This window comes from Nylanderia fulva, unplaced genomic scaffold (assembly GCF_048542155.1).
Source record: "Nylanderia fulva isolate GAGA-0341 unplaced genomic scaffold, ASM4854215v1 Scaffold22, whole genome shotgun sequence".
Lineage (NCBI taxonomy): Eukaryota > Metazoa > Arthropoda > Insecta > Hymenoptera > Formicidae > Nylanderia > Nylanderia fulva.
In genome coordinates, this window is record NW_028190285.1 from 2912561 (window position 1) to 2931292 (window position 18732).

At 33.5% G+C, this 18732-nt stretch overlaps 1 protein-coding gene across 13 annotated transcripts in view; it reads right to left on the minus strand.

Annotated features, from left to right (window-relative positions):
- Mhc (myosin heavy chain) overlaps positions 1-17217 on the minus strand; it is a 48926-nt gene extending 31709 nt beyond the window's left edge. For 7 of the 13 annotated variants that reach the window (XM_029300052.2, XM_029300051.2, XM_029300038.2 and 4 more), the window contains exons 1-8: positions 17162-17217; positions 14226-14629; positions 10022-10165; positions 8136-8292; positions 6966-7195; positions 6497-6560; positions 5767-5865; positions 5070-5173 (exon numbers count right to left, since the gene is read on the minus strand). In XM_029300052.2, the coding sequence (XP_029155885.1) occupies positions 5070-5173; positions 5767-5865; positions 6497-6560; positions 6966-7195; positions 8136-8292; positions 10022-10165; positions 14226-14432 (1005 nt within the window). In that variant the 5' untranslated portion in view covers positions 14433-14629; positions 17162-17217. Of the gene's footprint in view, positions 1-645; positions 750-3765; positions 3870-5069; positions 5174-5766; positions 5866-6496; positions 6561-6965; positions 7196-8135; positions 8293-10021; positions 10166-14225; positions 14630-17161 lie in introns of all 13 variants that reach the window. The other 6 variants (XM_029300045.2, XM_029300034.2, XM_029300046.2 and 3 more) reach the window with 2 other exon arrangements.
- Between the last annotated feature and the right edge of the window lie 1515 nt (positions 17218-18732).

The window sequence follows — 18732 nt, forward strand, 5'->3', positions numbered from 1 at the left end:
AATATTTCCATCATTAACATTATATTTTCAAATTACATTCATTTCTATAGGATCTTTAGATTTCTCCATAAAACTTAATAGATTAAAATAAAATTTATATTGACGTATGGAAAAATAAAAGTAAAAAAAAATTTGAAACACTAAAGGCAGTAATAAATTAATAATTAAGATTATATAATAATAAGATTAATAATTAAATTAATTTTTGAGATTAATCCGACTAAAATATTAAGAAAATAACTTTACACAATTATATAAAAATATACTATTGCTGCTTATTATCATTCGTGTTATATGTATCTTCTGATATCATAAACCAATCTGAGATAGAAAAATAACAGCGACGTCAATTATCAAAAGATAAATTATTTTTATCTCGCCATTAAACTACTATCGTTTTATAATTATAATTTATAATTATAATTTATAATTATTATTTATAATTATAATATTAATATTTATAATAAAATTATCTAAATTTCCATCTACTAATTAAATAGTTGACAAACTCTTTTGATGTTACCGACATCGCTGTACTAGAAGAGTTCATATATTCAAATGATTTAAAGATACGAGGTCGAAATTTCATGGGAGAAAAGGGAACAACGTTTCTCCACAACCAGGGTGATAGCTAAAGGGACTTACATCCGTCAGCATACATTCCTCGCCATCATCGACGTTGGGGATCGTGATCTTTCCTTGAGATACGTTGTTATAGTCGTATATGTTGTTGGACAAGAGACAGTTTTCTGCGAAGCATTTCGAAGAACAAAATTGCAATTTCAGAAATTATTTTGATCTCGACGTGGATTCGTTTCTGATTCGAGGATTCTGATTATTGGTCCTTGATCTAATAGCGGCCATCGACTTGCGACGTCGAGCTTCAATCGTTGATCAATATTATGCTGTCAATTTTTGGGACTCAAAGCTTCTGTGTAATTATATTGTCTTCAGGAAGATTTTTAGAATTTTATGTTAGATTTTTAAAAAAATATCTAATAATATCCAATATATATTTTTAGAATAATCTTATCTCACAAAAATATCTTTCTTCCCCACAAAAAGTTTACGTAGCAATTCTGAGAAATTAATTATTGCAATATTTTGCAAGAAAAAAACGTTTCCTTTCTTGATGATGATTTATTTGCAAAGTATTTCAAAAATGCATCTCCTTTCTTCTCAATATTATTTTTATACATATAAAAGGCAATAAGAGCTAATTAAGTTCTTTCATTAATATTTATTTGTGGAAAAAGATTTATAACACAAAATAAATTTGAACGTTTCGATTGCCTTTTTCAACCTTCTTCAGCGCATCATTTAAAATTAAAGATTAATAAAAGATTAATTTCTGTCTAATATTTTGTTATAAATCTTTTTCCACAAATAAATATTAATGAAAGAACTTAATTATCTCTTATTGCGTTTTATATGTATATTAATTTTTAAAGAGCTGTTACAAATTATATTAATATTATTTTTATTTAAACGTTACTTCTTTTATTTCTGAGAGAGAATTCTGTCAAATTCTATTTGACGCTTTTGAAGAAAAATGATTAAGAAGACAATTGAGTCTCAAAAGGGAGGAGAGAAACACAGAGATTATCATCGGCATTTGTGCGTTTCTAACAGCCTGGCACATACATGTACGGGATGGACGATAAATTTGAGGTGGGCGTATCGGGGAGCGGGGCGATCGGTTACAATCATATTTCTACGAAAGAGAATACTCCTTTAGTGTGAAAAAGCCTCGCGCCCCCAATCTCCCCGCACCCCGATTGCGGCGGCAAGCAGCTTTCGCAGGCGGGGGGCGAGGAGGTGACGAATCCTCGAGCAAATCTCAGCACCACTTTGCTTATCGTTTCAAAGAAAAAAAGGAAAAATAGAAGAATAATTTCTTTTACAGAAAGTGAGCCAACAAAAAAGAGCATCTACTGTCATTTAATAAAGTTTAAATAAAAATACAACTGCGTTTGTAACTTTATATTAATTAAATAGTAATTAAGAGACATTAATTATAGAAGAATAGTATATTGTGCATTACACATACTATTTTGTATTACAAGTGCAGGCAAAGTGGCTTTGTGTACGTTTTCTGTGCGCGAGGTGGCCGATCGCACGCCGCCATCTTGCGACGGCACGGTGCGGGAATAGTCATTGTCCACGGCTGAAGCCGTGGGCAACGTATTGCCCATGACTTTAGCCGTGGGCAATAATTTTAAACGCGGCTCAGCCGTAGGCAATGGCTTTGAATGCGGCTTATTCACTCACCGCGTCGCCGCTAGATGGCGGCGTGGGAAATCGGCCGCTTTCCGTACAGAAAACACGCACACAAAGTGCCACTTTGCCTGCACGTGTAATTTAATTGCATTATTAATGAAAAATAATCACTAAAATAAAATTCCATTTTAATCATCCGACAGATCTCAATAGAATTATCCTTCTAAGACTTTTATATTTTTTTTTCGTGGCAAAACATGGTCCACAATGTAAATTAAAATATTGTTAAATAATTTGACGAAAGATGCCAAGGGGATCTGAATTTTACCGAGGTCCAGAGACACCCTGGGGGCTGGACTTACATCCGTTTCATCCATCTGTAGACCGTCGTTGACTCCCGGAATTCTGGTCTTACCCTGGTTAATGAACGTGTAGTTGCTGATCCGGCTGCTCAGCATGGTCAGTTCTGTATTAGTCACATTTTCTGTTTTCAACGCTCGATCTTCTAATCGGCAAGCGAGCGATCGCGAGCGATCACCGTCGACACTTTCGGTCCTTTTGTCATCGCAAAAGAATTTATCCCCTCTTATTTTGAGAAAATATTTTTCAATTTGATTAGCAAAAATTTGTATTTAATTTACGACTTATTAAATGAACATATATATAATCAGAGAATTAATTAATTTAAATACTTTTGACAAAAATGAACAAAGTCGTCGGTGCTCGCGACGATTTGCAAAAAACATAGAAGGTTATTTTGGCAGAGAGTACTCGCTGAAAAACTGTTAGAGCGATAAAGAAGAAGAAGAGAGAGAAAAGAGAAGAGAAGTTAACACAGATGTCCGTATGTGATGCTGTAAGAATATGAATCTAGTATTAATCGTGTGACATATTGAAGAGCTGCAATGAAAATGTAGAAAAGCAAAGAGATAAAGAAAAGAAGAAAGTGAGAAAAAGAAGAAACTATCTAAAAGAGAGATATATATATATATATACAGATAACACATAAAGAGAAGAGAGAAACACAGAGAGAATAACACATAGAGGAAATAACACGTAAAGAGAGAGAGAGAGAGAGAGAGATAATAATACAATAACATTTCACAAAAAACAAAATATGCAAATAATAGCTGCAAAGGTTCAAAGTGTATGAAAAAGAATCGTTGCTCGATGTAGTACTCAATGAGCGACAATACTTTTCCGGAAGCCATCACTTCTCAAATACGAAAAAGCGACAATTATATGTACGAAGGACTTAGTGCTTAGAGAGTCGGATAGATCTCGAGTAGAAAGTGAACCGATTAACAGAACCAGTCACTTTAAGGAATAACAATCAAATTACTTATAGATGACAAGAAACAAGATTTTTGACAGAAAAACGTAAAAAGCTTCTGTGAAAAACTTGAAAAATATATTAAAAGGAATACGTACTTTTTACGTTATATTAATAATATAAAATTGTTTAGAAAAGTAGTAGTCTAAATAAAAAAAAATAGAGTTTCCTTTATCTCGCGCCGGCTGATTCTACCCGGTCGTTGCACTTACATCGGTAACCAAAAGCTCTTCGCCGTCATCGAGACCGGGTATCGTCGTCTTGCCTTGCGACACAAAGTAGTAGTCGTGGATGTTGTTGGACAGCAGCAACATCTCTACAGGATGACCGGGTGGAAAAAAAACATGCGGGTGGTTAGAACAATCGATGGTGGACCATGCTTCCTGCTGGCTTTCCATCGTGCTACACCGAATGGGGAGTCCTATCTACAGGGAATCTGTGAACCCTTGTGAGTTCGTGGGTTCTCTCAACTGCGTCTCAAAAAGGCAGAGATACCGGGGAGGACAAACAATTATAAGGTGGAGCTACCTGTACTCATCAGGAGTTAGCTCGACGAGGAAACCACCAAACCGTTTGCATTTCTTCGTCAACAAAATTTTATAGGAACATGTATTTTAAAAATTTATGATAAATTTAAATTTTTAAACTCGACAATCTAAGAATTTGCCTTTCGTCCCGTATTATAATATTTCTAATGAATCATTTAAATTTTTTATCAATTATGTCTTACATTATTCTAATATAATTTTCTGTAAATTAATTTTTATTCGTGTTTTTTCTCCGAAAGCTTTTGGGAAAAAGCCAAACAATTTAAAATGGTTCTCTCGTCTGCGATGTCAACTCGATACTAAATTACTCTCTCAAAATATGTTTCTACAGTACAGCTCTGCAAAATGTCGCTACTCCTTCTGCGGATTGCGCTAGGAGAATATTATATACAAGATGTTTCAACTCTCGTAGCAGAGATGTCTACCAGCACACTGATACGTTACACGAGAGAAATGTATTTATCGGCATCGAATTTCTTGGAAAAATATCATAATTTAATCTAATTTCTTTTTTAAGGAAAATAAAAGCAAACGATTGTTCCAAATAAAAATTTTAATCAAATAAAATTTCTTTCAATTACTAATAAAATTTATTAGAATTTTTTATCGATTAAAATTTGTCACTTTAAAACTATTAAGACGTCGAATAAAAATCTGGTTCCATTTAAAATCATTAATAAGAATGTTAATTAAAAAAATAATTTAATACGTGTAAAGCATAAATTGCGCCATTTGATTGAGAAGAAATTCGATTTGAATGAATACGTCTCTCCCATGATGACCTCGTTTTAGAGGCATTATTAATTATCTGCTACAATTGTTTCAGGCAACCATATACGCGGTTAATTCAAGAAAACTGTCGACTGACTAGCAGTCGAGTCTAAGGTGTCATATACATGGGGCAAGAGGTTGGCAAAGATAAACGAGAGGCGAGAATCCTGCGATATTCGTCATCGTCAGGTCCTTACGTCGGTCAGCAGACACTCCTCGCCGTCGTCGACGTTCGGGATCGTCGTCTTGCCCTGAGATACGAAGTAGTAATCTTGGACGTTGTTCGATAGGAGGCATATGTCTGCATGGAACGAGGGACACATAATTTGGCAATGAGAAACTTTACTGAGATGCGTGAGAGGAAGAAGGGCGACCTTCCGGGCGAATTCACGCCTCAGATTTTACGTGCGGATCCTTTCTCTCTCGCCAGTTTCCACAGCACCTGTCTCATCCTGATCCTAATACCGTTATCAGGAATCGGGATAGCAGTCGCAAACCCCGTCCCAGAAATCACCGCTACCTCGAGAAAATTAATTTCTCATCTCAAAAATAATTCACTAGATTCAATTATGCTGTCTTTAAGATTATAGCACAAAAGCGCTATGTTCTTGTATAATAAGTTATGATTAATTTCTTAAATACACGAAATAAGATATAATAATTAAACTAAATTTAATTTAATTAATTTAATTAATCTAATTTAATTTAATTCGATTGCTTAATTTTTCGTTTATATTTCGTTATATTTCAGAAATATATAGACTTAATTAATTTTTCGAGGCAGCGATAATTTATCAATACGGAAAATATAATTTATAAAAATCGACGTATGAATCCTATTTAAATTTCGATCAAACTTTAATGTTTTTTCTCGCGAAATATTAATAATCTTACCCTTCAGTCCCTTGACTGATCCGGACATCATCTGGTAGAAGATGTGATAGGAACGCTCCAGAGTCTGTTGAGAGATGACACGAGCCTTCTCCAGCAGATCTACACGAAGAAAAAAAAAGGATCATTTTTAATACGTCGTGTATATCGTGAACAAAATATTTCAGCAAAAGTATCGAATAAAAATTTGTATATAATAGTTTTATGATAAATAATAAAAGTGCTTGTACACTACATCTTTTTTTTAAATGTTTTAAAGAGTTTACTTCAATCGCATCATTAAAAATAGCGATGACAGTTGGAAATTAATATAATAATTTGACTTGCTTTATAAGAGTAAATAAAAATAATATAATTATTTTTTGCTGTCGACAAAAATTAATGGCAAACACTGTTGTATAAAAAAAGACTGGCGTGATACATTGATGTTTATAGCGCAAAATTGAGTAAGGAAATTGTGCCATGTGATGACGCGAGCGAAATTTATGCCAAATGAAACGAAACGGAGCAGTCGAACAAAATTAACCGAATGCAATCGAAGAACAGCTCGAATGGTGCACATGCAAATCGAAGCCAACTGCATCTCTGTATATGTGTTAGGTCGTGACAATAATAAACACGTTCCTCTTCCGTCACCTTGGCGTGACTACTAAACACCGATCGCGATTAACTGCGCAAAAATTAACAACCGTAATTTCTCTCTCGTGATATTCAAAAATAAATCGATACTCACAAGTCTCAATATCAGCACCGGCCAGTTTTCCAGAGGGACCGAAGTGAATACGAATGAATTTACCCTATTCAAGAGAAGACGAAAGTATATAATTATAATTCATCTGTTGAAATAATCAAATTTTATTAAGCTTATAAGAGAAATCAATCATATCAAAATGCGTCTTTCTCAATTTCCAATCTTATGTGTTCTCATAAAATAGATTTATTTCATAAATTTTTTAATTAAAGCAAAATAAGAAATTAATTCACAATTTCAATTTTAAATTTAATAAAAAAAAGTACTAAATTTGTGAGTTTTAAAATAAGACTTTCATACAGAAGCTTCTTCTTCCTCTCATCTCATCTATATTTTCCGAGATGCTATTATAGACTTTCTTGTGTATATACGCGATCTTGGCCAAATATAGTAATGGCTATTTTGTCTTATTGGACGCTACGTACTTAAGAGTTAAAATAGAAGCACTTACGAAACGAGAGGAGTTATCGTTACGGACGGTCTTGGCGTTACCGAAAGCCTCCAGGACGGGATTGGTTTGTACGACCTGGTCCTCCAGGGAGCCCTTCTTCTTATTCGGATCTTCCTTCTCTTTCTTGGTCGAGGCACCGACGGTGGCGAAGTACGCGATTACCTTTTTCGTGTTCTCAGTCTTTCCGGCACCAGACTCACCAGTGATCAACATAGACTGATTCTCGCTGTCTGTTGGGAGTAAGAGACACATAGATTTTACACAACGTATGATAGACAAAATTATTTTTTTTAACTATTCTACCTCTCAAAATTAAGAAAAAGTGTATCAACTTAAAGATAAATTAATTTAGTTTATTGTTAAAAAAAAGTCGATTTAAGTCCCGATTTTTTATCAAAAATAATACGACTTTTCCCAACTGTAAAATTTATTGCACTGAATATTCCCAAGTAGAAATCTGCCTCGATTTGCCAAGATTAAATAAAGGACCTAGGTAAAAAAATCCAGTTTGAAATATCTGTCTAAGTCCAGAATACACCATAGAAATTTACCTTCATTTTACCAAGGAAAAAGATCGGAAAAATCTGCATGGGTTCTAGGATTGAATAATCTAGCTTATATAGAAATAATTATTTAAAAAAACTATAGGTCCTAGTTGGACTCCAAATAATTTTTCTACAAATTCTGGGCGTAATCTTGAGCCCACTCGGATTCTGCGATAGGGCCTGTACGATTTAGATGTCTCAAATTTTACACAGGTTCTAGTTAGATTTTTCACGTAGATTCCAGAAATATTTTTAAAAGAATATATGGAGCCCTGATTATTTCCAGACAAAATTTCTACCTGAGTATGTAATTTAATTAAATATTAAATTTAATAAACATTTAAATTATATAAATTGATTAAAAAATAAATATAACATTTCCTACCTCATTCACTAATTTATCATATTTTTTTAATTCATTTATTTTTTAATCAATATGTAATTTAATTAAATATTAAATTTAATAAACATTTAAATTATACATTGATTAAAAAATAAATATAACATTTCCTACCTCATTCACTAATTTATCATATTTATTTAATTCATTTATTTTTTAATCAATATGTAATTTAATTAAATATTAAATATTAAAGTTGTCTTGCATAATTATATTTTAACGTACTGGTAAGCATGTTGACGTAAGCTCCATCAGAAATGGCGAAAATATGGGGTGGCACCTCACTACGCCTCTTACCACGATACAGTTTGGCGCACCTTCCCGTGTACACGGGGAATCTTTTATAGGGATTGATAGCCACGCAGAACAGGCCGGAATAGGTCTGCAAAGGTAGAGAGATCGACATCCGTTTAAAGATCTATCGGTAGAACGCGACAGCTCGGGACCTCGAACAACGTTTTATGGCTCAACCGATCCTTGCGGTTTGCCAGGACGAAGATCACATCCCGATAATGTACACAAAACATCATTGACACATTTCTGCTGTCCGAAATTTCAAAATCGAAAAAAGATTGTTTCAATTATCACAACTTATGCATGAGTTTTTTTTTATCTAATTAATAAAATATAAGAGTTAAATGTGTTATAAAAATTTTATAGATCTCTAGACGAATTTAATAAAATTATAGTATAAAATTTAACATAAATAGAAAGTTATTTATAATAATATAGATTTATTTAAATTTTGGACAGCGGAGATTTGTCTGTAAAATATACTAATATCGATAATGTCTGATTATTGCATTCAAAATTATATATCAAATTTTCATATTAACAAAAATTACGAAATCATGAATAAATAAATATCATCTATTAATAATATAAAGATTTAAATGTGCAAAGAAAAATGAGAAAACATCTATATTAATTCAATATGCATATAATATTTTTTAAAATAATAAATAGAGGAGTTTAATAGATCAATCAGGCAATATCGATGACACTAATGAAAGATACATAAAATAATCAAATAATACATAACATAAAATAAATAATCAAAAATAAAAACAAAAAAACACAGATTGATACAGGAACAGTCCATCTTCCATCTTAGCGGATGCAACTCGCGTCTCGAAACGAGAGCATCCTTTGGAATCTTCACTTTGTGAGCACTTTGCAAGTCTTGGAGCGCACTCAGTTAAACACAATGGATAGAACATTTATAAAGAGAAGAAATGTAAGACTAAACGTAGAATGACGTAGAAAGATCGCATATTTTGCGAATTAAAAGGAAAAAAATGTCGTGAAGAATTTATTTTTCAGCGACAATTGACAAAGTATGAAATAAGAATGATACTTCTTGTTTCATATCTTTTCAACATGAGAAAAATGTCAACATGACGATCAAATTATGGAATATACATATATCATTATCGATCCAAAGAAAAAAAATGTCCATATTAAAAAAAATCACAAAACGTCGTGTCACGTCATTGTGCTTTGTAACGACGTCATCCTCTCATTAAAACAAAAACTCATGCATCCTCTGGTAATTGTCCTTGCGGGAAAAGGATTATATACAACGATAAAAAGCCAGGAGACATCGCGGCACGTCATGATGCTTTTTATGACGATGTCATCCTCTAATCTCTAATTCGAAAATTAAATAAAGGAATGCATAAAAGGTAGAAAAAAGGATCATGCATTTTCCAATAATGGAGATTCTGATGGAGAAATTAAAACAATGAATGGAAAAAAGATGATCGCTCTTGTAAGATAAAAAGGATCATCGATGAAAGCTGGAGATCTAAAAACTATAGGAGACGTCGTGTTTCTAAAATGATTCTCATCCTAGCGAGTTCTTCATCGCGGATGACGAATGTGGATGATAACAAATAAAAATCCGAAGGATCTCCCAGGAACATCGCATGACGCGTCTTAGCGTTTTGAGCGACCAGTCGATCCTTCGAAACACCATCATTCTGCAAGAAAAATGCGAGATCGTGACTCGCGAACAGAAGAAAAACACTCGAGACCAGACAAAGCTAGACGAAGCTCTCTTCGTCCTCGAAAACGAGGGAAGAAGTCGAGCAATTCTCCGTCTGTCTTACGTAGATGAGCTGGGCGTAGTAACGTTGCTTCAAATTGTGGAGAACCGAAGCATCGTTGAGGTAGGTCAGATTGGACATGTCTTCGGCTTTCTCATACTTAGGCGGGTTCACCTGCTGCAGCTGGTCCTTCTTGAAGTCCTTGGTCTGTCATCGGGCCCCGAGAGAGAAAGAAAGGACCGATTAGTAATGATAGATCACGATATTCGACTTACATAGATTAATTTGGCGTAGTAACGCTGCTTCAAGTTGTGCAACACCGCCGCCTCGTTCAGATAGGTCAGATCGGCCATGTCTTCGGCTTTCTCGAATTTCGGTGGATTCACTTGGGACAGCTGGTCCTTGCGGAACTGTTTCGTCTGCGCGAGCATTGCAAAGTCTTTTTCTCTCTCTTTTCGATTCCGTTATTGTTACAAGCGATTTTGCAATCACGTGTGTTGCATTTAATAATTTTACTGATCTTCCTGAGTTACGTGCAAAAAAATTAAAAAAATATTCCGAAGCTCTTGTATGTGAAATATATCACTTTTATTCGAAAAATATATTTTTTTCTCTTAAATCAAGAAGAAGGAATTTTTATATCAATTATTTAAATTTTTAAAGATAAAGATAAAAAGAAGTTAAATATGGTACTGTTTATAATACAATAATTTAATAAAAAAATATGTTTAATATATTAATTAGAAAATATTTGTGCAATAATTTTAAATAAAAATTAAAAAATAAATATATAAAATTTTATTAGATCAACGCATTATAATTAAATCATTTAGATCCTTCATAATAATTATATATAATTTATTTCGGCGACTCTTTAATCTTGTAGTTTAACTTTTTTTTAAAATGCAATTTTGCAATTATTTATGCTATAAAAATGTATCTATAACATTTATCGAAATATAGCAGCGTTTAAAAATTACATTTTATATTATTATGTAATTAATTTATTATATTGAAGAGCTTAATGAATTATATTAGAAATTATATCCTCTCTTATATTTCATTGACATTGTAATAATTATTTCTCTGCTACTTTTAATTATCAGTGAGATTAATACTATCGAGAAAATTAAAATAACAATGTAACTATATAATATATTACCCTATTATATATCATAAATGTTTTAAATATCAATGGATACATTAATATAATTTCATTAATCTTCGAAAAATTAACTCCTACAAAATTAAAATTGAAAAAAAATTTCAACAGATTAATCATAACACAAAGAAGGGGTGCAAAAATCAGCATAATGGAAAGAGACGAGACATTTTTCTCGACGATCACGTAAGAAGGCTTTTTGGCAACAACTGCTGACAATTTTTGTTTTTTCTCTCCCACCTCCTCCCTTCTTTCTCTCCTTTTTTCGTGGACCCTGTTGCTGCTCTAAAAATACGTTGACCCGCGTTTCGAGAAGTGGCGTTTCGACTTATTATTATGCTAGGCGCTAGCAACGACGGTGCTAACAATAGCGTTTAGGCTTACTGTCGGAACGAGGCGATGCGCGAGGCAGCACGGGTTTGCTGAACCATTATGTAACCGACGGGAACATGGATAACGAGGCCGAGAGTTGGTTCGAGAGTGAATCCGGAATTCGGGCCTTCGTGAGCGAAAATAGCGCACTTTCCTCGAAATCGTATGGAAAATGTGTGCGACGATCTCATAACGCGACGTCGCGCTTTAGACATTTCAAATCATACGCGATCGGAATTAATAGCGACAGTAATTGTAAGTGAAATCATTTACGAGATTGATTTACGATCGGTGAAATGCTAATAACACCCGGCGCAAAGTTTATTTAATTTCTAATCGCAGAATAAAATGGCAGAAAAAAATGAGAGAGAAGAGACGAGAATAGGAGGAGTGGATGATATAATATAATTTTAAGATATTTCAAAATTTTGGCACTCTTGAAAAATATAATATTACAAAATTCTCACAGTGTAAAAAAAGAGAAAGAGAAAATACAAAATCTGTTAAATTTCAAATTTATCATTTTGTGTTTATAATTTTCTCTTTAAAACAATATTGCAAATTTATATAAAAGATCTGATTTTCGAAAAATTTCCCAATTTTTTGGCTTTTACTTTTGCGATAAAGAAAATTATAAGAAAGAATTTCAAAATATTGATAGTCATCGATCAGAAACCATCGAGAAAAATTGTTATTAATTTTAATTAAAAGAAAAATACTCTAGCAATAAGATTGATTATACATCTTCCTTTTACGAAATTGCTGTCAGAAATCTTTATTAATTATGATTTTTGGATAGAAGAAACTTATCACAATTTTCGATCAGAAATAATTACAATACTAATTGTGAAGTCAGAGATTTATAAAAATTAATGAAAATTTTTGTAGAATAAAAAATAAAAGTTCTAAATTTTCTTAGGAATTTTAATATTCGCTAATTAATATATTTCTCCTCATTCTGTATTTTTATTATTCGTATTTTATGAAAATGCATTGACTATCTACTATTGCTATATATTATATATACTTTTGCACGCAAAATTTAAATCTATATACACTTTTCTGTGAAATGACAATTCTAATGTAATCACCTATTATCTAAAAATTGTTGAAAATTTATTTAAAATTGATTCCAAATATTTTCTCGTCACATGAGAAGAGACAAGAAAGTGTTATCGAGATTCCGGCGCTTTACTTCAAAGACAGATATATATTGTCATTAGTTATTTTGAACCAGCAGGAAAGAGACAGAAAGCCGCCCTTTACATAATGCATTTTTTCACAGATTTCAAGCTGGAACTTAATTTGAAAAGGAAGGTCTACGAGCCTTCGAGCGATCGAGTGACAGAAGGTCGAGAGTGCTCGATGGCGGCGGTTCGCGGCCGGTATTCTGTTCTCCGAAAATAGATCGCCAGCAAGATCCTCGTTTCTCCCCCTTCTTTTTATATATATATATATATATATATATATAGAAGCGAGCAAACTCCCTCTCTCCTTCTCTTTCTATCTCTCTCTTTCTCGGTCGACCGAGTCGATTAAAAAATCGCCAAGGCAGAGCGATCGCGCCTTCCATGGCGATCGATGGAAATTGCGGTGCGGAAATTGCTCTGTAAACAGACGTTCCCACTTCATCCTCTCGCCCCCTTTCTAAAAATTTATGCGAGCGAACGGATTTATCCGGCGAAATCGGAACGCGTCGACGCCTTCTTCGTGCGTAATCGAAAACTCGGGCGGATGCCCGACGTAATATTAAAAAGTACCTATTACGTCACTTTCGAGGTCTAGTTCGAAAGAGTGAGAGAGAAAGAGGCGGCAATTACAATGAAATTTGGCAAATATTCGGAGCGAGTCTTTATATCATTTAAAAATAATCCATATATTTTTAGATTGAAAATGATTTATGTCTTTGCTGCATACTGATATAAAATAAATATTTGTATAGTTTTCTTTTTTATATTTATTATCAGATTTATTTTGAGTGCAAAAATTTGTTGATGTTTTCAAATAGTAAACTAGAGTTACATATTTAAAAGTTAAAGAACAAATTTCTTCGTTAAAGAAAGTTATACAGTAGAAAAAAATCATTTTATGACAGAGACAGTAGAAAAGGAAGACGTATGGTCAGACCGATTACGCTTTCGATATGGCACGTTCATTCGTGAGATTGATTAATAAGTTATGATTAATGTAATTGTAATTGTATTCATGTGATGTAATTGTAATTTCATTAATAATTATTGAAAACAATTTTCATAAAAAATTTAAATTAAAAAGTTGTCAAGTCTCTTAAATATCTGATTGTGAGTGAGATATTTCAATTATTAAAGTAGATATTAATATATATTGTAAGAGAATCATAAATGTTGTTATGAATTATCCAATTATATTTTGAAGCACCGACTATAGAAAATAATTGCTTTACAAACAATCATTTATTAAAGTGCAATTATATCCAAAATTTTCAAATACTGAAATTCCGAACTTTCAGTATAATCACTTTTGTTAATACCAATTTGCATTCTCAATAATTAAAACCAATTTTCCTCTCGATTTAAAACAATTTCGATTTCTTATTAAATTCTTCTTGAAAAAATTACATTTGCCATAAAAATTAAAAAAAAAAAATTATTTAAAAATATAAGATTCCATAAAAAATCAAGTCTCTCTTACTCGGCCATTCTAGGATAATGAGGATGAAAAGAGGGATGATTCGCACCCAAATAAAGGACATACCTCGCCGCCAGGTAAGCTGACGCTAACGACGTCGCCCTTGGTGGCTTTAATCTCGCCGAGAAGGTAGCCCTCCTTCTCGTCGGGTACCCAGCACGCCTTCTTCGCGTCATAGGGTTTCGTCTGGTCGATTCTCTTCTGCTCGAGAGAGACGAAGAGATATGGGGTCGGGTCGGGATCCTCTCCCTCCTGGGGCTTCACGGCTGGCATCCTCGATGCTTCCTCTGGGCTCTACTGGCGGTACACTGATGCTGTGCTGTGGCACTCACGGGCTATTTCGTGAGGTCTGGCTTCTTTTTCGGTAGGAGGGGAGGACTGTTCCTCTTCTTCCTATCGTTTTTGCCCACGGGGCTTGTTGTTGGTTCGGCGGCGGACGGACTACTTCTGGCGGCACGTTCCGGGCGGCCCTGGGGAACAATCGATTAGAAAATCTCGATTGCTTCCGGTTGCCCAAAGTTCGCTTTACGAAACTACAACTAGTTATCGCATATATGCAAAAGATTTCATATATCTTTTTTTTTAAATCAGTTACGTTTATTTTAATCTAATTTGCAACTTTATTTAATAAACACTCGTTTGTATGTGAATTTAATAATGATAAACAATAGCCAAGAAAATATATTTTATGAGTTGTTCTCACTGGTACATCAGTACTCTGTATGTATTTTCAGTTTGAAGTTTATTTTCTTAAAATGTTAAATATTTCTTATGTTTTTGAATTTTTTTAATAGCCATTTTGCAATTTAAAAATCTCTGGTTAAATAATATTTATTTAAGAATTAAAAAATATTTATAATAAAAAATATAGAAAACATATGTACATATTTGTACATCTGTCCTCAAAGCTCAAAAACTTTTTATTTTTCAAATATTTATAATTTAAGAATAATTAGATCATCAACATATTCACATTTAAAAAAAAATATGTTCTTCTCAGATTAGCTGAGGTATTTATAATGTAAAATATCCAAAAACATTCTATCAACAAATGCATGTATTTCTTCTATTATTTCACCTATTTATAATATTAAAAATTAGTTTTAAAATCAAAAATGTTTTATAAAATAAATCGAGTGATGTAATATTTCTTAGCTATTCTAATACTAGAAGTCTTGTAATTTCGTAATGCGAAATTTAAAAAAAATGTTTAAGATTGTTGTCAACAACCGCCGACTTTTCTCTTTTCTAATTTCACTCAAATATTAAAAAAAAAAGTATTCTAATATAATACAATTTTATTTTATCCAATACGCTTCACCTCCGATCAATTTTATATGATGTTGCTACAATGTCACTGGCACTAATACTCGACGATTGTGTGTGAATCACGAAGAAGAATCACGAAGAAGAACGCGATAGGCGATTGCATAATCAGATAAGAATACAAAATGGAGCAGCCATGAAGCGGCACTGGCGATCGGACCAAAAAGAGCGATGTATATCGCGTTACAAGAACTCTGATATTTTCGTTCCTTTGAACAAATATAAGGAATGTGTATATAGAAGACATTCGTAAGTTTATTGACTTAATGGATGCTGGAAGATCGACTTTAAATGATACATCAAGTCGGTCATAAGATATCGAACACAATAAATCATAATATTAATGAGAAGAAAGAAACAATATATCTTTAAAAAGAGAATAAATACAAAAATATATATAATAAATAATAAAGATGATAATAAAGAAGACAATAAACATATATATATATAATAAAGAAGAAAATATGAAAATTTTAAATTTAAAAATAGATAGAGAAATGTACAATTTTTCATATAAAATAAATTTTCTGAGCAGAGATTTTATTTACATAGAGAAAATAATAATCAAATTAATTTTTCTATACGCTTTTTTACTTTTTTACTCAATTTTTTGGCGAAATAACTCGCATAAAAAATTATTGAATATTACAATAAGATATTACTTATAAAATTTTGAAATTAAAGTGAGTATTTTATATACAACTTATAATTTGTTGAATCATATCTAAGAAAATTAAATCGAACTTTTACTCGCAAATCTGAAGTTAAATAATATTAATTAAGAAAACTAGCTTTAAATAAATCAATGTTTTTGCAATCAATATCTTAAAGTTAATTCTCTTGCTCTATTTAAAAAATATTTGTTATAATATTATATATTACATATAAATTTTCGAGGGCTCGTAAAAAAATGAGTTAAATGCCTAAAACTTAATGGCGTCGCACAATGATATATTCCTGCCGTATACATCTCATTGCTCCGAAAGAAAAAAACACAATTGAAGATCGATTTAATCGACCCCCGGAAACTTCCCTCCAATTTGATCGAATCGGAACAGAGGAGAAAGAAGATGGAAGATATAGAAAAAAGAAGAAGAAGAAACCGAAGAGGGAATGCACACTAATGTCCGTTCACCGAAAGTCTCGAAAAATTATAAACACACACTAGAAATAAAGGGCTTCTCCAAAGGGTCCTGGCACATCCTCGCATTCACCTCGGATTCTCACACGAGTACGTCACTAAGAATGGAGATCGAAGACGGAAGAGCACTCCCTTCGAAAACCACCCGTTCGCCAATCACTTTCCGCCCATCTGGGGGTGACTTCCTTCCCGGGACAGATTCGGCACAGACGCACACGCGATCCTAACCGAAGAAGAGTCCTTTCTTGACCACCCAAAACTCGGCGCTCTCGCGAGTTCCACCAAATTCCTGTGGACCTAAGTTTCACCCCCTACATCGCCGATATAGAAATCCATTCCTTATCACCAATATCCGCTTTAGCGTGTACACACGTCGACCTCTGTAAGTGTGCGATCCGATAGATGATCAGCGTATTGTTGCGACGTCCGGATGTTCTTTTCCGCCGTTTTTTTTTTTTTGTCTTAAGAAGAGAAAAGAGAAAAGTGGAAAAAAAAGAAACAAGACCGGCGAAGTCGCGCGACGTGATGCACTTACGTTAGAGAGCCGTTCTGTCGGGGAAACGCGCGGGGGCTCCCAATATAAGCGCGTGCAACGTGATCCTGAGGTATAACGGGACGAGCGATTCGTCGACCTGGCCGACCAATCGCGGATCGCGTTACTTCCACGGTCAATCTACCTTTTTAGGCGGACGATGATACCGAGAACGCGGTGCGACAAGGGTTGGCCGCGAAGCCGCCGAGTGAGATGAAAATAGACATCGGAGCGAGACGCTGATGCCTAGTCGAAATGGAAGAAAGAGGTGGCGGAATTTCGCTCGCTTCGTCGAGAAAAAGAGGAAGAGAGTGACTAACTAAATGAGAAGAGGAGATAAGGAAGGAGGAATACGCCACGTGGAGGGCGCACGTGGTCGCGAACGTTATTCGGGGTGCGTGTCCGGTTATGTCAAAACAGATCGGACAGTTGATTGGAATGATGGATGATCGATGGATTTTATATCTAAATCATATTTGTCTCGTGCTTTCTTCTTGTACTTAATCGATGCTGGCTTGTTTGAGCCACCCTCTCATGATGATGTCTTATCCTTGTATTTTAAATGATCATTTCAAATTGAAACCAAAAAGTTTGATTGAATTTTATAGAACTTCTTCAACCTAAGAATAATGGATATAGTGTTTTTCTCTTTCTTTCTATTCTTTTTTTTCTTCCTCTGTTCTGATCAGATCAGACTAGAAGAAAATATCTGAAATATTTTTCTTTATTACATATGTCAGATTTAATTATATATGTATAAATTTTATTGATTTTCGTAGCACTGTATGTGATAATATACGATACAATCGATAGAATAAAACATTTACAAAATTTGTTTTATGTAAATGTTTAATGTATATATATATAATTTTTTCGTCGTATTCTAGTATATTAAAATTATCATTTTTTAGAAACTATACTGTCAAAGATATAAGCGAAATAAATTTTTTTCTACTAACGTCAGTATAATAAAATATTATTTATATATGCACTCTATATTTTAATATTTATATGAATCCTGTTTGTCTCATTAAAAATGTTTTCTCTTATTTTTTAAGAAAAAAATTCTCATCCATCGACGATCTTTTAATGTGTATATATATATATATATATACACATTAAAAGATCGTCGATGGATGAGAATTTGGTGCACATGGCGTCTTTATTTATACGCAATCGAAGGGATCAAACGCTCTGCTCCCTTCCGAAAGAGCCTCCGAACGCGCTCCAGTAGACGCGCAGTGGTCGAGGACGAGCTATGGTCAGACGAAGGCGCGGCGCGAATCTTTCGCGTTCGAAATCGCCGCGCCGTAGAAATAATATACGCTTGCCCCGAGCAGCGTCGTAAAACGAATTCCATCTCGTCATCGTCTCGACCATCGTAACACGCCCTCGTTGCGTCCCAAGTACATCGAAATAGACGCCGTACGGAAGGCATATATGGGAAGCAAATATTAGTAGTATAAATGGAATTTTTCATCCACATCGCTGATGTGTACTATTATTGCAATGTTCAGAGAAATTAGAAAATGTCAAATAATACAATTGAACAATTATTTTTTCATAAAAAACCA